The sequence below is a fragment of the Dendropsophus ebraccatus genome, chromosome 7 (genome assembly GCF_027789765.1).
Source record: "Dendropsophus ebraccatus isolate aDenEbr1 chromosome 7, aDenEbr1.pat, whole genome shotgun sequence".
Lineage (NCBI taxonomy): Eukaryota > Metazoa > Chordata > Amphibia > Anura > Hylidae > Dendropsophus > Dendropsophus ebraccatus.
The window spans coordinates 62,565,970-62,593,170 of record NC_091460.1 but is presented as its reverse complement, the minus strand read 5'-3'; the positions used below and the strand labels follow the sequence as shown (position 1 = coordinate 62,593,170).

General features: G+C 41.4%; 1 protein-coding gene across 1 annotated transcript in view; it reads left to right on the top strand.

The window, feature by feature from the left end:
* The window catches only part of LOC138796558 (cyclic nucleotide-binding domain-containing protein 2-like), a 68,873-nt gene extending 53,187 nt beyond the window's left edge, over window positions 1-15,686 (top strand). Inside the window, exons 13-17 of the mRNA XM_069976164.1 lie at window positions 1,806-1,857; window positions 5,033-5,073; window positions 7,348-7,410; window positions 11,060-11,107; window positions 14,699-15,686. Of these exons, the coding sequence (XP_069832265.1) occupies window positions 1,806-1,857; window positions 5,033-5,073; window positions 7,348-7,410; window positions 11,060-11,107; window positions 14,699-14,920 (426 nt within the window). The 3' untranslated portion in view covers window positions 14,921-15,686. The remainder of the gene's footprint in view (window positions 1-1,805; window positions 1,858-5,032; window positions 5,074-7,347; window positions 7,411-11,059; window positions 11,108-14,698) is intronic.
* The last annotated feature ends 11,515 nt before the right edge of the window (window positions 15,687-27,201 follow it).

The window sequence follows — 27,201 nt, the reverse complement described above, 5'->3', positions numbered from 1 at the left end:
ATTATTGGAAAAATTCGAGTTTTTAATTTTTACTAATTTTGAATACTTTCCTCTAACATCTGTGGGGTCAAAATGCTCATTCTACCCCAAGATGAATTCTTTGAGGGGTGCACTTTCCAAAATGGGGTGACTTATGGAGTTTTTTCTCTCTGCTGATACTACAGGGGCTCTACAAACGCACCTGGCGCTCGGAAACTTCTTCAGCAAAATCTGCAATGGAAAAGCTAATTGGCGATCCCTTCGTTCTGAGCCCGGCTGTGTGCCCATACAGTGGTTTACGCCCACATATGGGGTACCGTAGTAGTGAAGAGAACCTGTGTTACAAATTTTGGGGTGCTTTTTCTCTCATGTTCCTTTTGAAAATGAGAAACTTTAATCTAAACGTATATATTATTGGAAAATTTAAATTTTTCATTTTTTTATGGCCTATTGGTGAATACTTTCTTCCAGCCCCTGTAGAATTAAAATGCTCATTATACCCCTAGATTAATTCTTTAAGGTGTGTAGTTTCCAAAATGGGGTCACTTATGGGGGTTTTCAGTATACAAGCCTCCTAAATCAACTTAAAAAAAAAAAAGAACTGGTCCCTAAAAAAAAAAAAAATCAGTTTTGGAAATTTCATGAAAATTTTATAATTTGCTGATACATTTCTAAGCCCCGTAACACCCTAAAAAAGTGAAATAGGTTTACGAAATTAAATCAGAATAAAGAGGACATAAAGTTCATAAAATGCAAATTTTTTTAATTTTTCATGATATTTTGATGTTTTTCACAAAAAACACACAAAGTAGTGACCAAATTTTGCCACTAATATAAAGTGCCATATGTGACGAAAAAACAATCTCAGAATCGCTAGCATACGCTAAAGCATCACTGAGCTATAAGCGCATAAAGTGAGACAGGTCAGATTTTGAAAAATGAGCCTGGTCTTTTAGGTGCAAATAGGCTTGGTCTTGAAGGGGTTAATGAATCAGTCACAAGATATTAGAACAAAATACACACCAATCCCCATTAGAATAGTTGCTCATTAGACGCCTTAGTAAATCTCCATCATTGTGTTTTATATTGTGAAGCCATGTAAACAAATTCTATTACACAACTGTGGTGGTCATGCATTATTTTAGTATGATGGGCCCCAAGAATTATTTCCTCTGGTGGGCCCCAGGTACTCCAGTCTGACCCTGAGTGACAATATATATTTCAGCAGATACAAGTACCACTTCTGGGTCTCTCACATATTGCGAGAATGAATGAGGATCACCTGCTCCTGCTTTGTTTCTAAAAGCAAGAGACACCCAAAGGAAGAGCCTTTGATGTAGCTCTTAGGAAATATTGTTTCTTGTTGAGACTGCCAGCAGGCATGCCCTGCTCTGTACTGACAGAGGCCAAAAACCCAGAAAAAGCTCTCTATAGATAGGTGTCTCTTCTTTTTGGAGTTGATTATAGCTTGGCTAAAGTCTCTCTTCAATGCATTGGACATTGACTTACTCCATAGACTTTTATAACTATGCTCTCTAGAACAAAAAACAAACAAACAATGGTAATGGTCATATGTTAGCGTTAAATGATCATGTCATTGCCTGCAAGACCATCATGTGCAGCAATTACGGAGCCTGTCTGTTAGAGTCACAGTAGTCACAGTAAAGCTACTTAATGATAGATTACTGCATGAAATATACTGTAACAGGCAGTGCGTCCTTCTTGAATCTACGTATCACTGTCATGATGCTTGTTACAACAGCCTGGAGCAGCCTATTTCTCTTGTAACAAATGACCTTCATTGACTCTTGTGTAATGTTTTGCAGACTGCAGGACCATCAACCTTCTCATTAAGCGGCAGGAGCATTCATAGTGCAGGTAATAACTCTATGGGGAAAACCAAGTTACATAGATGACACTATGGTACATTGGTGATTGCCTCTGTTACTTGATGCTGACGTGTTATGTGACTTCAGCAACATCATGGAATTTGGAATGAGTCATGAGGAAGTCAGCCTCATAATTTTACGTATTGGCTAGGGACTATTGGCCTGGTTGAGGAACACACACATACTCACGACACTGGAAGAAGAATCACCCTTAGCTCATTGCAGAAATGCTTAAGGTTAAATTAGTTCAAGATAATTTGCATTCTCCAGACTGGATCACATTATGAAGGCAAGCACTTTGGTCCAGGAAAGAGTGTACTGGTTGCAAGAAGTTTAGCTTTTCTTTAGGGGTGTTTTCCCAAACTTTGAAAAGAATCTATCAGCAGGTCGGGGCATCCTAACCTGCTTATATAGCAGGGGACATTTGGCAGGGTCACATAGAGCTTTTATTATGGCACTCCAGTGCACAGTTTTTTTCATCCATCCTTTAGGAAACAGCTGCCCTCACCCTTCTTAGCAAAAGGACTGCTTAGTATTAGTGGTGGGGTAAGAGGACCAGGTAGGCTATTGTTTCAGTGCACCAAGGGGTAGAGTACCGCCCCTGGTGCATATTACTAAAAAGCTTATTTCATAAAATTGATGCACCAGAGCCCCATATTAAAGTGTACCTGTGGTTATAACTTTCAAACTCCAAATCAACAGTAGATAGAAGTAGTAGAAATAAAGCATATTTACAATTTATATATATATATTTTTTTTAGTTATCATGCTTCAAAACAAAGCTATACTTACCTGAAATCCAGACCTGGTCTCCCTAAGAGAGCTTTTTAGACTTGTGCTGGCAGGAAATGTAGGAAGTCTTGGTCATTTGCACTCTCACAGAGAAGGCAGTCATTTCATTGACGGACACATTGAGCCGTGAGACTTGAGAAAAGCTGCCTTCGGGAGTTGGACCGGGACACAAGTAAGTATAGCTTTGTTTTAAAGCATGATAACTAAAAGAATAATTAATGTAAATTGCAAACGTGCTTTATATCACATCTACTGCTGATTTAGATTTTGAATATTATAACTACAGTGACACTTTAAATGCACTATAAGATTCTGCCTTATGTCTCCTAATAGGATATTAGGATTTCCTAACCTTAACATAGGATAGAATAGGCTGCCAAGCAAGTTCTGACTTCCTGCACCCCAATCGCTCTATTGATGAAGTTGTGGTACTCCAAAAAGTTCTGTTACGTCTTTGTTGTTTACCAGGAGCAGCTGTGTGCAATTACCCGAGGTTATGCTTGGTCTTGCCGCCCAATCATTTTCACTCTATGCACCAAGCAAGCATAACAGCTACAAAATATACAGAGCTTTGTCTGGTAAACAAAGAGGCTACTGTGTTTGCCAGATCACTACAGCCGCTTCAGTTGACTGATTGCAGGGGGTGCTTGGATTAGGACCCTCACAGATATGATATTATTAGAGGTGCTGTCTGGGCAGGGAGAGTATTGCATTTGTTGCTGGTGTTGTAAGGAAAATAAAAAGCGGCATAATAACCTAGCCCACTCCCCCAACATTGCCGGTTTCCCAAGCGTCTGGCTCCTGCCACAGTCCTCATTTTAGTAGTTCCTGTGATGTGCCATGCTTATATGAACTAAGCACGGTGGAATATTCTTTTTGGGGCATTAACTTTGTGAATGTGTCTAAAGGGTGTTGAAAAATGTTGCACCTGAAATGCTCCAGATTTTGGCAGTTTTTAAAAGATATCAGAGAGCAATACAAATGGTACCACCCACATGGATAGAAACCATGCAGTGCAGATGCAACGAGACTGGCATGAGTACAGCTATAGCACAATCCAAAATACATACAAATAACAATAGAAGATGACATTCAGCAGCTCGTAAATCCCGGTGATGTGTAATAAATGCTTGAAATTATAAGCTGGTGAATACTATCTTTTATTGTTCTTCATATGTATATTAGGTATATTTGTATAAATCCGCAGCTTTAAAAAAGGAGCCCAGGAAGTCCAGTCTAGACCACTCCTTCTTGACTTTCTTTTCTAATTAGTTGATTACAATAAAAAGTTGATAAATGTTAAAAAAGGAAAATTTCTCCAATGTTAAATGTTGGCACATGAAAAACATTGCTTTATATAGACCACAGTAAATGTGGTCAAAAAAATCCAGCATTTAATAGGCATTGACGTATTAGACTAACTGGGGTGGTTTAACCGGGAACATTGATCTTATACAGAGGCCACGACCCTTTCTCTATTCTAATTCATTAGTTAAAGTGTTGACAGGATATGTGTGTGCTGAGAGAGAGAAACATTCCCACACGTGTCTTCATTTTAGTTTTGTGAGAAAAGAAGGGTCATTTTATTTCACATACTCATTTATCAATGTATTTCAAGAGGCAAAAGTTTGGTAAACACATTCTTAAAGGAATCTGCTAAGGAATTTACTTTGTATTAATATATTTCAAATAAACATTTAAGTAGTGTAAAATTGTTGTTTTTTCTTTGCATTATATATTGTCATTTCTCTGTGACATTAACCCTGTTGAAGTTAGGATGCATAGATGCTGGCCTTGGTGGTTTAACAGATTAGGATAACAGACCTGGTGACCTTCACTATGGGATATTATGGGGGTACTGATAGACTGACAGAGGGAACATTTTTTTTACTAGATGACAAGATCACTGTTGCTTTCTGCACCTAAAAAGTAAAATGTATGGGATTTGACTTATCTCCAATCCCAATAGTTGTGCTGAGAGCCTGGCTATGTGTATATGCTACGTGTAGTCACAGCTCAGCTTTCAGCTCTGGTAGAATGAAAGCTGAGCTGTGATTGGTTGCTGTGGGCAGTTTACACCTGTCTATATTTTACACTCTTTTATAAATCTGGGCCTATGTGTGAACATAGCCAAAAGACTATGGTAAACCACATGAAGAGTGTTAGGGGGAACACAGGTAAGAACCTTGCACTGTTTGGAAGTTTTTTTGTTTTTTTAACAAAGCTACCCGGAGTTCCCATTTAACTTTACCATGTTTAAGACCCAAATCACTTCTGACCTATTGTAGGACTATGACAACAACTGGTGGATTGTTACATGATTTGGCTTTTACTTCCTGAAAGCATTAAAACTGTTTTCTGTCTTTGCTCAGAAAAGAAGCTAGGTGATGAAGGGAGACGTGGTCAGCATGACGTAAGAAATAATTTGTTAATTTTTTTATTAAATGTGGAATTTATGTTTCTGCAATTTCCTCACTATCTATTCTTCCAACTCCAAAGAATCTTTAAAACGGTGAAGATTCTAATAGTCTTGATTCACTCTGTGTCCATGTTTTCCAAGGGCTGCATCCAACTTCTTAAGCCACTGGTAATCAAATTCTACACGGTTGGGTTCAAATGAACCTGAGTGTATATGTGGTTCAGGCATTTCTAGCCATTCGTATTGCAGTTTGGACAGGAAGAATACTGAAATGCTCCCATATTATACTACAAATACAAAGGGAAATCCACATGTCTTATGAAGGTTTATGGCCCAAACCATGCGCCATACGTTTACCAGTGTTACTGGGACTTTTGTCAAAATCTTGCATTTATTTGGCTACATGCATTAATCAGCATGTGAGAATATGGCTAAAGGTACAGAATTACTTGGTGTGAAATTCAGAAAATATTTAAACTACGTAGGTAAAAAACCCCAGAAATTTACTAAGATGATTTCTGTTCTACCCGGTTAGGATGAAGAACTGTTTTCATTTCTTTTTTTTTTTAAACCTTTATTAAACAGTTTTCACAATATCAGTACATACAGCCACACATATGGCATAACCAAAGCAGCGGTGCACAATTCGTAGTACATTATACGGCAAGTGCAGGCAGTATACATGAAGTATTAACAGGGTGCATTGCACCGGCAAACCAAAGGGGGGTACGAAAATTTAGAAAATGAACTACCAACTGAGGAAAAACTTGACACACACCCACACACACAAAAACATTCACTTAATGCGCTCCCTCCCCCACACCGTGGGACCATACTGGTTGAACCCGATACAGCTACATAAACTTAGCTGGACCTTACATTAGTCACTTCCAGAGATATCCAATGGATCCATATCTTTTTGAATTTTTGTGGGCATTTTCTGCTCTCATACAAAGCTTGGTACAGTGGGATATATGTGTTGACTAATCGTATCCACCTAGTTAATGATGGAACGTCAGGGCTTTTCCATTCCATTATAATGACTTTGCGGGCACAAAACAAAAGGAAACGAATGAACAAGCTATAGTATTTGCTGTGTTTCACCTCATTGATGAGACCCAACAAACAGATCTCAGAAGAGCAGATATGAAGAAATTCAAAGTGTTGGGCCATAAAGGCCATAACTTCCCTCCAAAAAGGCATAACTTTCGGGCAGTCCCAGATCGCATGCAAAAATGACCCCACTGCTCCTTGACATCTGAAGAACTGTTTTCATTTCTAAAACTGTGGTTATTGGTGTAGAAGATGCAGTTAATAAGATTAAAATAAAATGGTAATAGTATTGTTCCTATAATGTATATCAGTCCTTGTAGCTAAGGCAACAAGCTCTGAGAGTTATTGCCCATCATACCTAATAAGAATAATTTAGATCTGGTTACTAAAATGGAAAATGGTTAAGTGGTTGCAGTGGTTTATGTAACTGTAAAATACCTGGATTTAGGCTGTACAGGAAAGAAGGAGTAGGAAACAAATGACGCACCATATGGGAAGCACCCATCATAAGGAATTAAAGGAATGTGCCATTAGAAAATAACCAAATATCAAGTTTTTATATTAAACATATATTTAAGAATGTAGTTTTGATTTTTCTAATTATCCATTTTACTATCTATATTATAAGATAACCGTGGAATTTAGCAGTTGTCATCTTGGCTTCTAAGCCTATTAATATTCTGACACTTCCTGTTTTGGAGCGGCTATCCTGCTTATCATCACAGGCAGAATCACAATGAAAGGTTACTGTTATTCATAAACAACATTAAGTGATGGTCAGAGCCCACCCAGCCCACAGAATGACCTCTGCACAGAGCATGCCTAGATAAGTCTCCTATACAGGTAATTAGGCCAGCCCCAGACCCAGTGCATATGGGGCCTGCTATAAAGCATATTTCTAATTTACAGGTTCACTTTAAATCTGGATTAAATGGTTTCTGCTATAAATCAATATTATAAGTGAATATAAGAAACCTTTCAATATATCTTCCAATTATCACCCTTCCCCTATCTTAACTGGCTCACCCCTACTATTGGTGAATAGAAAGATACAGGACTATGACAATATGGAACTAATCCAAACTGCTGTTAACATTGATGAGTGTAGTGGTAAATATATTATATAATGTTACATAAAGTATATATAAGTATAGTGGAATCATTCATGCTAGTTGTATGTCATTCCGCTGTAGCATGTATTTTATTGTTTTTTAGATGAGCACCTTACCATCAGCTAGATTTGTTACTGTCGGGACTCTGGAGCGTGGAGGCATCTTTGTGAGTTTTTTTTTTTCATTATTTTTCTATAAAAACTTGAAGCACATTTAGTTCTGAAGAGTGCACTTTTTATTTATAATGCCAATTGTTATTTATTTAAGAGCATAATACATCCATCGATATACAGTGACATAGGTTCAACATTTCCACTGGTCGGAGTTTGGGTGGTGAGATCAACAGCAGTCCATAAATGAAGTGAAATGAGATGTACTGACAGTCAGAGATATAAACTTTTCCCCACAAGTCTATACAAATAAACAAGGAATATACACTCACCAGCCACTTTATTAGGTACACCATGCTAGTAACGGGTTGGACCCCCTTTTGCCTTCAGAACTGCCTCAATTCTTCGTGGCATAGATTCAACAAGGTGCTGGAAGCATTCCTCAGAGATTTTGGTCCATATTGACATGATGGCATCACACAGTTGCCGCAGATTTGTCGGCTGCACATCCATGATGCGAATCTCCCGTTCCACCACATCCCAAAGATGCTCTATTGGATTGAGATCTGGTGACTGTGGAGGCCATTTGAGTACAGTGAACTCATTGTCATGTTCAAGAAACCAGTCTGAGATGATTCTAGCTTTATGACATGGCGCATTATCCTGCTGAAAGAAGCCAACAGATGTTGGGTACATTGTGGTCATAAAGGGATGGACATGGTCAGCAACAATACTCAGGTGGGCTGTGGCGTTGCAACGATGCTCAATTGGTGCCAAGGGGCCCAAAGAGTGCCAAGAAAATATTCCCCACACCATGACACCACCACCACCAGCCTGAACCGTTGATACAAGGCAGGATGGATCCATGCTTCCATGTTGTTGACGCCAAATTCTGACCCTACCATCCGAATGTCGCAGCAGAAATCGAGATTCATCAGACCAGGCAACGTTTTTCCAATCTTCTACTGTCCAATTTCGATGAGCTTGTGCAAATTGTAGCCTCAGTTTCCTGTTCTTAGCTGAAAGGAGTGGCACCCGGTGTGGTCTTCTGCTGCTGTAGCCCATCTGCCTCAAAGTTCGACGTACTGTGTGTTCAGAGATGCTCTTCTGCCTACCTTAGTTGTAACGGTTGGCTATTTGAGTCACTTTTGCCTTTCTATCAGCTCGAACCAGTCTGCCCATTCTCCTCTGACCTCTGGCATCAACAAGGCATTTCCGCCCACAGAACTGCCGCTCACTGGATGTTTTTTCTTTTTCGGACCATTCTCTGTAAACCCTAGAGATGGTTGTGCGTGAAAATCCCAGTAGATCATCAGTTTCTGAAATACTCAGACCAGCCCTTCTGGCACCAACAACCATGCCACGTTCAAAGGCACTCAAATCACCTTTCTTCCCCATACTGATGCTTGGTTTGAACTGCAGGAGATTGTCTTGACCATGTCTACATGCCTAAATGCACTGAGTTGCCGCCATGTGATTGGCTGATTAGAAATTAAGTGGTAACGTGGAGTTGGACAGGTGTATCTAATAAAGTGGCTGGTGAGTGTATATGAAGAATGGACTATTGTGGTGGACACAAGGTAATGCTGGAGTATTTATTAGTGCAAACAGTAGGCATACAGGTGAATAAAAAAACTTTTCCGCCGCTAGAGTAAGAAAGGTAAAAGCTATAGTGCTGTCGGGATAATACCCTGTTATGCCCTGCCTAGCCTAAGCAGGGACCGCGGGGTCAGGCATCCCTTCGCCAGACGGAAACTCCCCTACTCTAGGATACCGTCAAAGTATGTGAAGTCCAAAATGTGGTAGGAGGAAGGAAGAAAAGGGTTTAGAAGAGATGCAACAGTCTCATCTGGTATGGTAATGTCGCAAAAATGGATGAGTGATCAGAACAGTAGTTATAGCAATCATACTCTGGGATAACCAGAGAATTGTCAGGACAGTTGAAGGATCCTTTTGGACTGTTGGAGATTTTGGGAAGGTTAGTCAGGATTTCGGTGTATGTTCCACTTCCAACGTGTTTCCCCCTTGTGGAAAACAAGGGTTTATCAGGGAATATGTGAATATGTAGGTAAAAATGCTGTCTCAGACAAGTCCCAAGTCTAAGTGGTGTGCAGCGTCCGATAAATATTGATGTATTGCTGTAAGACAAAGCTGGTATGTGATTAGCAGACCCAGTGTATGGGTTTTTCTCTGCAGTCTGATACTATTCAGCAGGCGTATATGCAGGCACCTTGGTAGGTGTAGTCACGTTATTGATGAGTGATCCTAGCCTAGAGGGTGTAAACTTAGTGTAGTCATACAATTACAGTTGTGCAGGCTTGATGAGTCGATGATGATATGCAGGGTAAGGTAACTAGGTTAGCTGGCGTCCATCCATGTGTGTATTGTACACCCAGTCTGCGTCTACGCAGGCCCTCCAGGCTAGAATCACTCATCAATATGAACCCTTGTTTACCACAATTGGGGAAACGCGTTGGAAGTGGAACACACACCAAAATCCTGACTAACCTTCCCAAAAACTCCGACAGTGTGCCAAAAGGATCCTTCAACTGTCCTGACAATTCTCTGGTTATACCATTGCATCATTTCCCTAGGGATTTGATCAAATCACTGACCCCTTTAAGGGAAATGATGGAATGAACCATTGAGGAGTCGCCTGGCTCTGCGTTTGGTGGTGGAGTTGGACGGGAGAGCAGAGCGGCACACCTCCCCAGCAGGCATATGGCTGTGGGGAGGACGGTAACTCCCGGCAGGCATACGGCGGCGGAGGCGGACGGGGGAGCAGAGAGGCACGCCTCCCCGACAGGCATTTGGCGTTGGGGCGGACAGGGGAGCAGAGTGGACAGGCCATGGGAGCAGGAGGCATGTCGTAGGGAGGGGCGGACGGGACCAGAGATGGATAGGGAGCAGAGCAGCACACCTCCCGGCAGGCATATGGCGGTGGAAGCAGGCGGTGAGCAGAGCGGACGGGCCAGGGGAGCAAGGAGGTGTGTAGCAGGGGAAATGAGTGGAACGGGGAGCAGAGGCGGATGGGGAGCAGAGTGGACAGGCTGGGGGGAGCAAAGAAGTGATACGGTAAGCGAATTCTATATTGCAGGGGGAAATGATAGAGTTCAGCATGACGCAGTCATTTAATCATTTCCCAGGATTTGATCAAATCCCTTAGTCATTTGATCAAATCCCTGATTCTACCATTTTACTGCAACATATATATTTCAACAGCAGTACATAGAATGATTAGGGAGAAGTGCCAAGCTAAGCATGTCTTTCTCTAACGTTCTCCCTAGTACAGGAGACGGATTGTATAGAAAGGCTATGGAGATTGTCTCTTCTTCTAGCAAGGAGAGAGACAGGAAGAGACAGGCTCAGCTTAGTGCTCTACTCTGCTTGTTATTGGCATCTCATTGACCAGACCTTGACCCATCAAAACTTTTGACATGTCAGAGAGACATGAAGACATGTCTAAAAGTTTCTTATATGGCGGTCAACCATAGGTCATATACGACCTCAGATACAGGTACACGTAACTACAAAGCTACATGTTAGTGTTAACCATGCTAACATAGTAGTGTTGCATGGAAAACAAGTGGTTACTGTGTTGTGTACAAGTCGATAAGGAACCAGAATATTGATGGTACTGTATCTTAAATTAATTGTACTATATAGATGATAGGCTGTAATGTATATTATATTATTTATTTACAGGGACTGGCAGAAACTATGTTTAGGTCCTGTAATCTACGCTTTAGCCTGGTAAGTTTTTAGACTTTAGATTTTGTATATAGAACACAATATATGTTGTGGCTGGATCTTCATGTGTTCCATAATGTGAATACCAAAAAAACTAGATGAAAAAGGAAACAAGACCAGGTCTATTGGAATTTACAGTGTAAGTGTAAAAGTGCTAATTTAGTTTAAATCTAAAGTTTATCCATCATTCATAGAGCAAGGATAGGTATCTGTCACAACTGGAGGTGTGGATCTGCTGTATGACTGCTAGCAGTGACTAGGTCGCACCAGGAAGCAGAGTCTAAGGGGCCCCTGGTCCTCACCAGTGTCCACCACATGGCGGGTTGGATTGCTGTAGCAGTAGCAGGCGACTCCAAGGTCACTATCTCAGGCTTGGCTTGCTAGCAACAGTGGGTGAGCTGGAGACATGTAGGCAGGAAGGAACATAGCAGGACTCATGGCTGGAACCAGGACAGCAGTCACGTACCGGAACCACAGGCAGCAGACACGGGGCAAGAACCACAGGCAGCTGGGACCACATGCTATGGGAAGCATGCAGAGGTTCCAACACTAGGGACAGGGCAGGAATTTATAAGGAGTTGTCATCACATAAACCAATTAGGGACGTACTGTCCCTTTAAATCAGAGAGAGCTGGCATGTGTGCCCCAAAAAGGATGCGCTTGCCGGGCAGAACAGGAGCAAGCAGGAGCGTGCCCATGCTGGGCTGAAGCAATTGCGGCATCGGGCCCCTGCACATGGGCTCCAGCATCTGCCGAGGAGAGAGCGTTGGGGGGAACAGGTGAGGCGGTGGCCTGGAGCATGGGACGATGCCGCAGCCGTGACAGTATCATTCAGTAAATTAAAAGGGTCATCTACACATTAAAATGTATCTCTTCTCTACAGCTGATCAGTAGGGGTCTGAATGATGGGAGGCCCACCGATTAAGAGAAAAGAGGGCATTTGTCCCTCAAGTGAATGGACCAGCAGTGTTCATGATACAGAAGTAAATGGTAAAATGGATCCAAACAAATGGCGCACAATTGCATCGTTTTTGCATCAGTTTTTCCCATAAAACTTATACGTTACACGGATAGGAAAAACGCGGTGTGAACCCAGCCTTAGGTGCATGTCCTCATCCTCCAACCCACCACCGATATTGATGCTGGTCTGTAGAGTTTTGATGGAGACAATCCCACATGTATTTTCATAGACATTAGTACAGACATGAACTGTTTTAGTTCATTATTGGCCTACTGCCCTAAATTTACATGAAGTTACTGTTGTGATAAGATTGCAAATAATTTGAAAACTTTGTAATAGCCGCAGAGGTTTAAGTTTTTCACTTTAGAGGAAAAATGAAAGTCTTGTTGTGACCATGATTTTACCACGAGTCATATACCACTTAGCCTAAGCATAGTTTTGTTGATCTGTATTACCTAGAATTTAAAAATTTATAGTACAGAATTACCAGAGTCCAGGGAAGTCAGGCTGTAGTGATTCTGCAACAGAAATTTCCAGCAAGCACACTTTAATAACATTATTACTGAGATCCGGAAGCCGCAAATGTCTTCAAACCAACTATACTGAATATTTTAATTGGTATATTGATAAATAATTAGATCCCCCGGGGCTCATTTCTAGTAAGTATTAGCACGGCAGCGAGCGACCAACTCTCCAGTGGGCTCAGCCTGTCAGTTTAGCACTTACATCTAAAGGTTATTTAGTTAGATCTGTCTGATGTACATTCAGTATGAAGATATATAAACTACATGACAGACTTTGTTTTAATAAAAAAAAAAAAAAAATTGGTCACGTGCTACAAACAAGAAAAAAAAAATCTGTAACCTTATCAGCAAAAGTTAACCAGGAAATTAAACAACATGAAACCAAAAATCATTAGATTAAGGGTATGATCTGCTGTATGTGGGACAGGTTTACAGCCCTTAAAGGGGTACTCCAGTGGGGGGGGGGGGGCACTTTTTTGCTGGGACCGGGGAGGAGGTGGTCGAGGGAAAAGACGTCCACTTACCTTCCCGGTTCCAGCGGTGGGTCCCGCATCGCGGTGCTCCGGTTCACAGTTCCCGGCCGCTTCCAGGTGTCTGACGCGAGCCCGAGACGTGACGTCTCAGGTCCACTCAGCCACTCAATGAGAGAGGCGGGATCCGTTTCAAGTCCGCTCAGATCCTGCCTCCTTCACTGAGTGGCTGAGCGGACCTGAGATGCACGTCTCGGGCCCGCGTCAGACATCCGGAAGCGGCTGGAAACCGGGCACCGGAGCGCCGTGAAGCGGGACCCGCCGCTGGAACCGGGGAGGTAAGTGGAAGTCTTTTCCCTCAGTCCCAGCAAAAAAGTGCCCCCCCCCCCCGCTGGAGTACCCCTTTAAACACTAGAACGGAAATGTATGGAAATAGATAAAAGTCAACACAAGAAATAGTATCATGATGAGTACACATAAAATTTTTAAGGGTTAAAGGGTTTACCCAGGATTACAAAAAAAAACACAGCTTCTTTATGCAACAACAGCGCAGCCCCTGTGGTGAGTTATTACTTACCAGCTTAAGGCGATGTACCCATCACATTCTCTACTTACCATTAGGGTTTTTGTTGGTACCTATCAAAAAGGTTGTTGATGTGTACCTGGTACTTCCAGCAGAACAGATACTCCTGGCAGACCCACTAGGTATAATGGGCTAAGGTTATCAACAAGTGATTATGTTTGATTCATTTTCCGAACATATATAATAATTTTGTAGGACAGAAACGCATGGTCTGCTATGCTACTGACTCTATCTACAGACTCTATCTACAGACTTTATCTTTAGATCTATATGTTTAGAAAAAAAGGGAAGGGGAAGGGAAGCGTCTAACTTGCTGATATGTCCCTATAGTGCACAGGACGCTGAAGATTAAGGTAATTTTCTTACCTTGATCCTCAGTGCCCTTTTCAGGAACTTTGTAGCCGCATGCCTCTTAGTACAGCCGGCCAGTCCTGTGCCCAGGGCAGACATTGCGCCAGAATCTACATCTGCTCTAAAGCAGGTGTAGATTTTCGCCTGTTTTACGCCTGTTACCAGTAATATACCTTAATAACTCAATTACAGGAGGAGACCAGGCCTCCTGCCCGCCTTGTCATGCCCCCTGCTCACTAGGCGAGTGGGGGATACAGCAGGGGTACGCCACGGACAAGGGACAAATCTGCCCCTTTTGCATGGTGTACGCCAGGGGTGCATGATGATAAATCCCCCCATGAAGTCTGGTCAGTACAGAGTGTCACGGCTCAATGTGTCCCTCAATCTAATGACTGCCTTAAACACGGGACTTCCTGTATTTAGACTCTTTGAAAAATGAAGATTCTAAACACAGGAAGTGTCGTGTTTTCCATGATAAATTGATTGAACTGTTGATTCAGACTTTGAAAGTTATAACGACAGTGACAACTTAAATTGTCATATTGACTGGTGCCTTTAAAACCATTTTATTATATTTAGGGCAGGGTATATGCATAATTATTTGGTCATTACCACTATTCTTTTTCTAACTGAAAAATGTTACTTTACAGAAAATTTCTGCTGTGAATTGGATATTTTTGGATGATATTTATTTTTGTTTGATAGATAAGTGAAGGAGCGGACTGCGTTTTTATTCCAACAAAACTTTTCCTGGCTGAAGCCCCTGTCAAGTCTAGACAGATTGCACAAGAGCTGGTGAACAGCTTCCCAGGAGAGACAGAGATCAGAGAACGCTACGCCTCCCTGCAAACTTGGAGGGCCTACAAGGAAAAAATTATTAGACAGCCATTAGGTGGAGGAATGAAGTTCCCGAATCTAAGGAAATAAATTCTTGAAGAGGTTAAACACATTTCTTCATATACTTTGGAATAACTTATAACTGAAGAGATTAAACACTATTGCAATGGATAAATTTACTGTGTATGAGATGGTTTTAAACAAGGGCATAGAGCAGTGTCATCCTAAAATAAGAGTCAATGCTATAATCTAAAGATGTAGTGAGCAATAGAGTTGTTTGGTTTGCCCAATATTTGTGGGTATGGTTATGGCCTCAGTCTAGGTGCTGTGACTGCCCTTTTTATAGCCTGGATTGCTTTGCCCTGCCAGGAATGTAAACATAACTATACAGGGTATCTACAACATACATGATGCCTCTCACTGGTCTGTATTAATAGTTTCTTTTTTATAGATTTTGGATATACTTAATAATGTAATAGGTAATGGGTGTGGATCTGTCGGGACACCCAACTGGTTTGGCTTTGGGTCACTCTTGAGGGCTCTAAGTCGGGGAAGGGGAACCTTGGCCTTCCAGCTGTTGGAAAACTACAATTTCCATCACACCTGGACAGCCAAAGCCAAAGCAGACTGTCTGTTTGTGACCCTATAAAGAGGTACTCCTATCTGAGTTCAATGCTCGGAAGTTTGGATAACTGTGGGCAGACATCACAGCGTACAAGGCAACAGTCTGTTTTACACTTGTTTGTGCTTCAACGGACCATGGCCCCCCAAGAGCACAGCTATGGATGTTTTTATATACAGTAGGGAAAACTAAAAGGGACCTATGTACCAGAAAAAAGAGCATTTTTATTGTATAAGATCCATTTTTTAATTTAGATTTTTTATGTTTTTATTATTTTGTTACATAAATCAATAAAACAACTTTAAAAAATGTCTCATGGTTTATCTTAAAAGTTAAAGGTGAGAAATGACCCAACAATAATGAGGCTTAGAGTAACACCAACTGCACATAAAGGTAACATGACCTCATGTCGGTGTTCAGAGGAGCATTGCATCCAGAAAACACAGTGTACATGGTTACAATGTCTGAATGACTTTGTCTGGGATATGCATGAGCTCAGGGGAAGTTACCTTCATGTAGCACTGTGCCTGCTGTGCGCTCATCATCTGACTGGTGAATCACTGAAGACATGTTCTTTTCTGAAGCCGTTACTTTGCCTAATTAGTAAAATATTGTCCTATAAAGCCGAAGACTCATTTCCCATGTTTATCAAGTCATTTGTAATCTCTTCAGAATTCAAACCAATTTACTTGTCAATTTATAATGCGCCGTTCGGCTAATGTATTGTAAATCAGGCTATTAATGTTGAAAATTAAGTATGGAAAAAGTTAGTTTGAGGATCGGTGTTTTATTTCATGTTCTAATTACGAAATGAGGTATTAAAATTTTATACAGTGACTGCAGGTGTATGATATAAACTGTTCTTGGTCATTGAAACTTATATTGTGAAAGTTAAGATGTGATATGTGATACTATGTCAACAAAGGGTCTAAAAATTTACAGTGTACTCCCTGTCCCTAGTTGAAACTTAACTTTGAATTTGCATGTGAAGTCTTTGTCATTGTAGCTCAGCTATATTGTGCTCCAAATGTTTACTGTTTGACAGCTATCATTGTCAGCCATGTCATTGTCAGCCATGTTAGTTAGCTGGGCCCTCTTTTACCTGAGTTGGAGTGCTACATAAGAGTACTAGTAGATCAGAAGCATAACTGCCATAGAGACAGATACTATGGGATCCTTGAAAAGAGAAGCACAGCCCTAGTTGATCCCATTCCTGTTGCTACTGGTAGGATATTTTGCAAGACTTTGCTTCCTATGGAGCTGCATTGTCAGCAAATAAAGGGGTATTGACTTAAAAGCGAGGGGAAATAAACATTAGACCTTTTTGTCCTGGGGGGCAGAATCAGACTGCATAATAGCAGGCCTATTTTGATCCTTGCTATGTTTATAACAGACAGATCAGAGGAGAGAATCTCATTTATAACCTACCAGGCTGCTAGGATAAGAAAATGATGACCAGTTAAATTTCAAAATAGCAATAGCAATAGCAAAATAGAGACATGAATAGTGCTGACCCTTGAAGGTAGAATTCTATTTCCTGCGTACATAAGTGAATTGACATGCACGTACATCTTCTAATCCAATAATGCTCTCAAGAGGGAAATGCTGATTATATCACATGATTAAAGCACATTGAGTACAGCAAAGTCTACTTAAGAGAAAAGTAAATAACTTGAGTAATAATAAAATGTATGAACATGGCCATGTAAAAGCTTTAAGGCACACTTATTTGCAATGTACATGACATTACATAGATGTGCAGCAACCTGGTGGGGCAGATACTATGTTGTAGTACCAAACGAGGCACTTGTCTCGGTGGCCAGGAGTGGTATGCGCCCACTCCTAGATACACTGACACACGACTTGGTTTGTAGGAAATACAGAGTCCAGGTAACTTGAAGCAGGCAAAGTCTTTATTGAAAAGCTTTGTAGTGCAATACACACAGTATATAGTATACAGTCTTTTCTAATTAAAAAGGCAGTTTGTTCACAGTTATAATAAACTTGGTAGAACAATGAATACTTGTAGTTTGCTGGGAGATAAGAAAATATACTTTTAAATAAGCTCAGCCTTGATATTGGAAAGAATATAGATAAGCACTTGGCACAGTCTCTGAATATATTAAATATTTGACTTTATTGGTAGTGACTTGGATTGCCAATTAGAGGTTGGGGCCCTGACTAGACCCTAGGGTTCTCAGCTGTGGGGCTGCAGAGAAGAGTTACCAACACCCATGGGTATGAACTTCCACCTAATGCTGTCTATGGGCACAGAGTGACACAGATACAGTGATTTAGGATGCACCTTGTGGGCAGAGCTAGCCGTTGGGGCCACCCCTTAGGAAACCTAGCGAGGTGCAGTAGAGACTCGGCTTATTGCATTTAGCTTAACTACTGTTTTGTACCTAGAGTGATTATTAGGATGAAAGAAGAATAGCCGCCCAGCATAGACAGGGTTTTCCCTTGATCCCCTTTACTTCAAACTCACCACCTTTAGGCACAAGCTGGTCATGGCTAGGAAGATAAGGCTTGAAGAAAGAAGAATAAACTTTTGTATAAAGTCCTGCAAATGGGTCAGTCCTGCAGCAGGAATTCAGGATATAGGGGGACATTTATAAAGTTCAGCGTTTTTTACGCCGGGCTTACAAATGTCAGTGCAGCTCCGGAGCTCAGGGGATTTATGAAGAGGCGCACTGCCTCTACATAAATCCTGATCGCACGGAGCTCGTGTGTGCGAAAATTTTGAAACCTACGCCAGGCGTAGGTTTCAGTATAATTTTTCCGCAGGAAAAATTATAAATGCAGCGCACACAGAGGCCTCACCCCCTCTTTGTGGTGCCGCACTCCCCATAATGCCCCCTCTCCGCCCCACTGTCGAAGGTGGCGCAGATGGGGCAGATGCGAAAAAAATATTCGCAAAAATACCGTTTGCAAATATTTTTACTCCCATTAGCCCCATCTGCACCTAAAAAAGGCAGTGTTTTTCTCTATAAAACTTTGACTAGAATCTTCCCCAACTAGTCCCAACCCCACTATGCTAATTTGGGGGGGGGGGGGGATCTAATTGGTCAAGGGGGCTAAAATAACCTTCTGTAATAGGTTGGGGACCTCTGAGGTAGCTAACTCAGGGATTGGTTAGACATAAATCACCAGCAGAAATCAGACAGTGGCATGAGTCATATAGCAAACACAACACAGAGCTAACCTTTTATTACAGTTTCTCCTTCAGCTGTGCAAACAGAACAGTGGTTGGAGCAGCATACTACAGCTTCAGTCAGAGCATATACAGACCCTCTTCTTTCATCAAAAGTTTTATCTCTTTGACGTGTCAATAGTAATGCTTCTATTAGTTCAATAAATGAATGCTTGTATTGGTTTTTACATTTCTACCCATTATGAATCCAATTAAGGTCATCTTTTGTATTTGAGATACAGGACACTGCAATACTATGTTTTACAGTATACTTTAGTTTTGTTTAACTAGTTTCTCAGATTATTTTCAGTTTTTATTGCACACAACATCACAGAGTTATTGTTACGATGTTCTCAGATCCACATTGTTTTCTATTCTTTATTTCTTTCTGTCATTATGAAATTATTTCTGGTGTGAAAGGCCTTTGAAGCATTTTATCTTTTGGATCACTGCATTACCTACAGGTATCTGTCAGAACGGTTCATGCAGAATTGTTTAACATTTGCCTTAAGGATACCATTGTGTTGGGAAACAAGACACCTACAGGTTTGATGATATTGTACAATGGCTCGACCTTTAAAACATAATAGTTTATGTTAATATCTTTATAAATGAGGGATTAAATAATTTATTTTATTAATGTTACTTTATTGCAGTGAACCAAATATTTATTTATATGCAGAGGTTTACTAAGAATTCATGACTCATGAAGCATATGTCATCAGAAGTGTTGCTTTTGCACAGATCATGTTACAGGTATATAATAGAAGTATATATATACTAGAAAATGTACCCGGCGCTGCCCGGGTATAAAGTGTCAGTGTGTTAATTAGATTTGTTCTAAGGTGCCCAGGAGGCAAAGCTAAAGGTATTGTTTCATCTAAGGTAATCAGTGGAATTAGTGTATACCTGTAGTGCATAGTTGGAGGGGTTCTGTATACCCACAATGTATAGTTTTTAGGGGTGTCGCATATCTGTAGTGCATAGTTGGGGGGGCTGTATACCTATAGTGTATAGTTGGTGAAGGTCCTGTATACCTGTACTGTATAGTTCGGGGGTCCTGTATACCTGTAGTATATAGTTGGTGCTGTATACCTGTAATGTATAGTTGGTGGAGGTCTTGTATACCTGTAGTTTATAGTTTAAGGGTCCTGGATACCTGTAGTGTATAATTGGTGGAGGTCTTGTATACCTGTAGTATATAGTTCGGGGGGTCCTGTATACCTGTAGTGCATAGTTTGAGGGTCCTGTATAACTGTAGTATAGAGTTGGTGGATGTCCTGTATACCTGTAGTGTATAGTTTGGGGTCCTAAATACCTTTAGTATATAGTTGGTGGAGTTCCTGTATACCTGTAGTATATAGCTTTGGGGTCCTATATACCTGTAGTGTATAGTTGGTGGAGTTCCTGTATACCTGTAGTATATAGCTTTGGGGTCCTGTATACCTGCAGTAAAGAGTTGGTGAAGGTGCTGTATACTTGTAGTATAGAGTTGGTGTAGGTCCTGTATACCTGTAGTGTATAGTTTTGAGGTCCTGTATACCTGTAGTGTATAGTTTGGGGTCCTATATACCTTTAGTATATAGTTGGTGGAGTTCCTGTATACCTGTAGTATATAGCTTTGGGGTCCTGTATACCTGTAGTGTATAGTTGGTGGAGTTCCTGTATACCTGTAGTATATAGCTTTGGGGTCCTGTATACCTGCAGTAAAGTGTTGGTGAAGGTGCTGTATACTTGTAGTATAGAGTTGGTGTAGGTCCTGTATACCTGTAGTGTATAGTTTTGAGGTCCTGTATACCTGTAGTGTATAGTTTGGGGTCCTATATACCTGTAGTATATAGTTGGTGGAGTTCCTGTATACCTGTAGTATATAGTTTTGGGGTCCTGTATACCTGTAGTGTATAGTTGGTGGAGTTCCTGTATACCTGTAGTATATAGCTTTGGAGTCCTGTATACCTGCAGTAAAGAGTTGGTGAAGGTGCTGTATACCTGTAGTATAGAGTTGGTGTAGGTCCTGTATACCTGTAGTGTATTGTTTTGAGGTCCTGTATACCTGTAGTGTATAGTTTGGGGTCCTATATACCTGTAGTATATAGTTGGTGGAGTTCCTGTATACCTGTAGTGTATAGTTTTGGGGTCCTGTATACCTGTAGTATATAGTTGGTGGAGGTCCCATGCACTTGTAGTGTATAGTTTTGGGGTCCTGTATACCTGTAGTGTCCTGTATACCTGCAGGGTCGTATTTACCATTAGGCACCCATGGTCTGGTGCGTAGGGTAGCACCTTGCAGAGGGGCAGTACCCTCCCGTTCAGACTTGCCAGAAAATCTTTGGTCAGGTCTGGTATGGCAGTGTTATCCAGTCACAGTATGGCAGTATTGGTCAGGTGTGGTATGACAGTGTTATCCAGTTACAGTATGGCAATATTGGTCAGGTCTGGTATAGCAGTTTTTTCCAGTCATAGTATGGTGGTATTGATCAGCTGTGTTATAAAAGTGTTATCCCGTCACAGTATGGTGGTATTGGTCAGATCTGGTATAGCGGTGTTATCCAGTCACAGGATGGCGGTATTGGTCAGGTCTGATATGATGGTGTTATCCAGTCACAGTATGGCGGTATTGGTCAGGTCTGGTATGGCAGTGTTATCCAGTCACAGTATATGGCAGTATTGATCTGGTCTGGTATGGCAGTGTTATCCAGTCACAGTATGGCGGTATTGATCAGGTCTGGTGTGGCAGTGTTATCCAGTCACAGTATGGTGGTATTGGTCAGGTCTGGTGTGGTGGTGTTATCCAGTCACAGTATGGCGGTATTGGTCTGGTCTGGTGTGGCAATGTCATCAAGTCACAGTATGGTGGTATTGGTCAGGTCTGGTGTGGCAGTGTTACCCAGTCACAGTTTGCTATACCTGTAGTGCCCTGTATACATGTACTGTATAGATGGAGTAGGGGCTCCTGTATATACATGTACTGTATAGATGGAGTAGGGGCCCTGTATATACATGTACTGTATAGATGGAGTAGGGGGCCCTGTATACATGTACTGTATAGATGGAGTAGGGGGTCTACCAGTTATTAGTGTGGATGTTGTGAGGCAGCTGCCCTAGCAACCATTGCTCCCTGTGAAAATAAAAGCAGTAATCCTATTGGTTGCTAAGGCTCCAACTGCCGTGTCTGCTGCAGCTAATTATATCACCTGTGTTTGCAGTGAGGAGATTTTCCCATTCATCTCTATGGGGCGCCACTCTTCCCCCTCCCCCTCCCCTCCTGTACATCTGGCTGGGACGGGACCTTCGCTAAAACCTTTCCAGGCACCCAATGTATCTGTGTACCAAATTTGGGGTCAAACGGTTCAGGCGTTTGGAAGTCTATTTGGGACAGACAGACAGACAGACTTTGATTTTTATTATATACTAGAAAATGTACCCGGCGCTGCCCGGGCATAAAGTGTCCGTGTGTTAATTAGATTTGTTCTAAGGTGCCCAGGAGGCCAAGGTAAAGGTATTGTTTCATCTGAGTTAATCAGTGGAATTAGTATATACCTGTAGTGCATAGTTAGCGGGGTTCTGTATACCCACAATGTATAGTTTTTAGGGGTATCGCATATCTGTAGTGCATAGTTGGGGGGGGCTGTATACCTATAGTGTATAGTTGGGGGGGCTGTATACCTGTAGTGTATAGTTGAGGTAGGTCCTGTATACCTGCAGTGTACAGTTGGTGAAGGTCCTGTATACCTGTACTGTATAGTTCGGGGGTCCTGTATACCTGTAGTATATAGTTAGTGCTGTATACCTGTAATGTATAGTTGGTGGAGGTCTTGTATACCTGTAGTTTATAGTTTGAGGGTCCTGGATACCTGTAGTGTATAATTGGTGGAGGTCTTGTATACCTGTAGTACATAGTTCGGGGGTCCTGTATACCTGTAGTAAATAGTTTGGGGTCCTGTATACCTGTAGTATATAGTTGGTGGAGGTCCTGTATACCTGAAGTATATAGTTGGTGGAGGTCCTGTATACCTGTAGTATATAGTTTTGGGGTCCTGTATACCTGTAGTATATAGTTTTGTGAAGGTGCCGTGCACCTGTAGTGTATAGTTTTGGGGTCCTGTATACCTGTAGTGTCCTATATACCTGCAGGGTTGTATTTACCCGTATGGCAGTGTTATTCAGTCACAGTGTGTCGGTATTGGTCATGTCTGGTATGGCGGTGTTATCCAGTCACAGTATGGCGGTATTGGTCAGGTTTGGTGTGGCGGTGTTATCCAGTCACGGTATGGTGGTATTGGTCAGGTCTGGTATAGCGGTGTTATCCAGTCACAGTATGGCAGTATTGGTCAGGTCTGATATGGCAGTGTTATCCAGTCACAGTATGGCGGTATTGGTCAGGTCTGGTGTGGCGGTGTTACCCAGTCACAGTTTGCCGGTATTGGTCAGGTCTGGTATGGCAGTGTTATCCAGTCACAGTATGGCGGTATTGGTCAGGTCTGGTATGACAGTGTTATCCAGCACAGTATAGAGGTATTGGTCAGGTCTGGTGTGGCGGTGTTATCCATTTACAGTATGGCGGTATTGGTCAGGTCTTATATGACAGTGTTATCCAGTCACAGTATGGCGGTATTGGTCAGGTCTGGTCTGTCAGTGTTACCCAGTCACAGTTTGGTATACCTGTTGTGCCCTGTATATACATGTACTGTATCGATGGAGTAGGGGGCCCTGTATATACATGTACTGTATACATGGAGTAGGGGGTCCTGTATATACATGTACTGTATAGATGGAGTAGGGGGTCCTGTATATACATGTACTGTATAGATGGAGTAGGGGGTCCTGTATATACATGTACTGTATAGATGGAGTAGGGGGTCCTGTATATACCTGTACTGTATAGATGGAGTAGGGGGTCTACCAGTTATTACTGTGGATGTTGTGAGGCAGCTTCCCTAGCAACCATTGCTCCCTGTGAAAATGAAAGCAGTAATCCTATTGGTTGCTAAGGCTCCAACTGCTGTGTCTGCTGCAGCTAATTATATCACCTGTGTTTGCAGTGAGGAGATTTTCCCATTCATCTCTATGGGGCGCCTCTCTTTCCCCTCCCCCTCCCCTCCTGTACATCTGGCAGGGACGGGACCTTCGCAGTAACCTTCCCGGGCACCCAATGTATCTGTGGGCCAAATTTGGGGTCAGACGGTTCAGGCGTTTGGAAGTCTATAGAGGACAGACAGACAGTCAGACGTTGATTTTTATGATATATATATATATATATATATATATTACAGTATATACAGTGGTGCCTTGGATTACGAGCAAAATTTGTTCTGGGACTGTGCTTGTAATCCAAATCCACTCTTAAAGGGGTTGTCCAGTGAAAATGTTTTTCTTTTAAATCAACTGGTGTCAGAAAGTTATATAGATTTGTAATTTACTTCTATTCAAAAATCTCAAGTCTTCCCATACTTATAAGCTGCAGTATGTCCTGCAGGAAATGTTGTTTTATTTACATTCAGAAACAGTGCTCTCTGCTGCCACCTCTGTCCATGTCAGGAACTGTCTAGAGCAGCAGCAAATCCCCATAAATAACCTCTCCTGCTCATGGCATTTTCTGTCTCGGCCAGAGATGTCAGCAGAGAGCACTGTGTCTGAATGAAAATAAAACAACACTTCCTGCAGGACATATAGTAGCAAAAAAGTATGGGAAGACTTGAGATTTTTAAACAGAAGTAAATTAAAAATCTATATTACTTTCTGACACCAGTTGATTTGAAATAAAAAATTTAGACAATTGGTTCCACACCCCCAAAATCTTTTTTTTTTTTAATTCTGAATAACAAGTAAAACTAATGAAACAAAAATTTAGAAACAGCTAAATATTTTATAAGTTACTGTACAATATAGCAATCAGCATGTGGAGTATAACGTATAGTAAGTGCATAAACCTGAAAAAACTGCAGCAGTTTGTAGATACAGGATGGAACTGCAGATCCCCATAATGCAGTAGCGTAGCACAACAGGTTAGAATAGAAAAGCAGGGCTGCTGTCAGAGGTCTGTGTGGTCACATGACAGCAGTGGGGAAGGGGCGTGTGTTCAGCATGGACCAATCAGGAAGTGAGAATCACAGCTGTGCAGGAGGACAGTAACAGAAACTTCTCTATACAGTAGTGTGAATGGCTGAGTGTAAGTGCAGGCACATTATAGGTTTTTTGTACTGTTATCATCCTTCCCTCATTTTTTATGCAAATTTTTGTTTAATCATGGTTTTATGAATAAACATTAATATTGTTATGTTAACGAAAAGTATGCTCATTTGTGTTTTTGGGGGTTTATATTGATCATGAGTTTTTTTTTGTTACAATTGGGTTACATAGTGCATGGTGTAATTACCTCAGATAAGAGATTTATATGACTGTATGATATTTCCCCGCACCTTGGAACAATTATTTGTATTAAGAGACTGCAGGGAGCATGAAGGAATGAGCAGGGCAGATGTGGGCACATACATGCAGCACTCTCTGTCTGGGGAGAGAGGGGTTACGGCTATGAAGAGATTATCTCCACAGTCCTGTCCCCTGATGCAAGCCCCAGCCTGCAGTGTATCTGCTATGATTTGGGAAGTGAAGGAGATTTCCTGGGTCAGAGTACAGTGCTGTAGACCACGCTATGCAGACCATGCCCCCCCCACTCTCCCTCCCACCCAGTACACCAAAGCAATGCTCTTAAACCATGTCACAATTTTGAAAAACTGTGAGCTCTTCTCGCAAAATGCTCTCAATCCAAGTTACTCCTAAACCAAGGTACCACTGTATTTAATTTGGCAAGCCCTACAAATGTAACTATGTTAGTTGAGATGGGAATATCTCTTTAACCCCTAGATGACCCAGGACGTAGAGTTACGTCATGGAAGTCTGTCACCAGACGACCCTGGACGTAACTCTACGTCCTGGGTGTTTCTCCGGCTATGAAGTGCGCTCCGGAGCGGAGAGCACTTCACAGCAGGTGGGGACTGGCTGCAATCAGCAGCCGGGACCTCACCGGTAATGGCTACGCTGCAGCGGCGCGGCGTTTAAGTGTATGTGACAGGGGGAGTCCCCTGTCACTTACTGATCGGGACCCCCGCAGTGTGACTGCGGGGGTCCCGATCGTTAAAACGGACCGCCGGAGGTCTCTCATCTGCCTCCGTGTGGTCCGATCGGCAATCTGCTACACTGAGCCTGCACAGGCAGGCTCAATGAGCAGATCGCCGATAACACTGATCAATGCTACGCCTATGGCATAGCAATGGTCAGTGTAGAAATCAAAGTAGTGAATGTAAAAGTCCCCCAAAGGGACTTCAAATGTGTAAAAAAAAAAAGTTAAAAACACCAATACAGTACCCCAAAGCCCCTCCCCCAATACAAGTTGAAATCACCCCCCTTTCCCATTATATAAATAAAACATATAAAAATAAATAAATAAACATATAATATACCGTAGCGTGCGTAATTGTCCGATCTATTAAAGCATAACAAGCTTTATTGTGATCGGTGAACGGCGTAGACGAAAAGAGGGAAAAAAGTGCACGGATTACCCATTTTATGTTACATTATATATATATATAAAAAAAAATCATAAAAAGTGATCAAAACGTCCGATCTTCACAAATATGGTATTAATAAAAACTAGAGATCATGGTGGAAAAAATTACGCCCCATACAGCCCCGTAGGTGAAAAAATAAAACCGTTATAAGCGTCACAATAGGGCCATTATATTATTAACTAATTGCCAAAAAAAAAGGATTTCATAAAAAAGAATATATATAACATTAGAGAATCTGTGTAACCTGCATATGGTTGTGTTCGGACTGACCTATAGAATAATAATATCATGTCGCTGTTACCATATAGTGCATTACGTAGACACAGGAACCCCCCAAACGTTACCATATTGCATTCTTTTTTATGATTTCACCTATTTATATCTTCATAAATAATATATTTGGAATTCCATCATACATGTTATGGTAGAATGAAAGACGTCATTACAAAGTACAACTATTCCTGTAAAAAACAAGCACTTACATGGCTTGTAGATAGAAAACTGAGAGTGCTAGAGCTCTTAGAAGGGGAGGAGGGAAAAACGAAAGCGCAATGATCAAAATTTGTGTGGTCCACTGGGTCATTTTGGGCCTGGTCCTCAAAGGGTTAAATTGTATGGTATACACCTCATTCTTACTTTGGCTATTCACAATGACCACACTAATGAGACAATGAGAAATAAAATTCTTCAGTTTAAAATCCACAATTATAGAAATCCACTGTAACTTTTTATATTACATTTAATGGCAGATTTATTGCTACTTTTGAGTTCACCTTTGAGGTCAATGGTAAAAAGCCACAATGAATCCGCAACATTATCTTTTTATTCTTTTTTTTTGCTCTAGATAATAGATGGAGGCATTGACCTCAGGACTCTCCTCTATTAACTCAGGATTTCTTAACAGGATATTTGAAAAAGAAAAAAAATTAAACCAGCAACTTGCATCTCTGTAGAAAAGAGCAGAGAATGCATTGGGGGATATGATAAA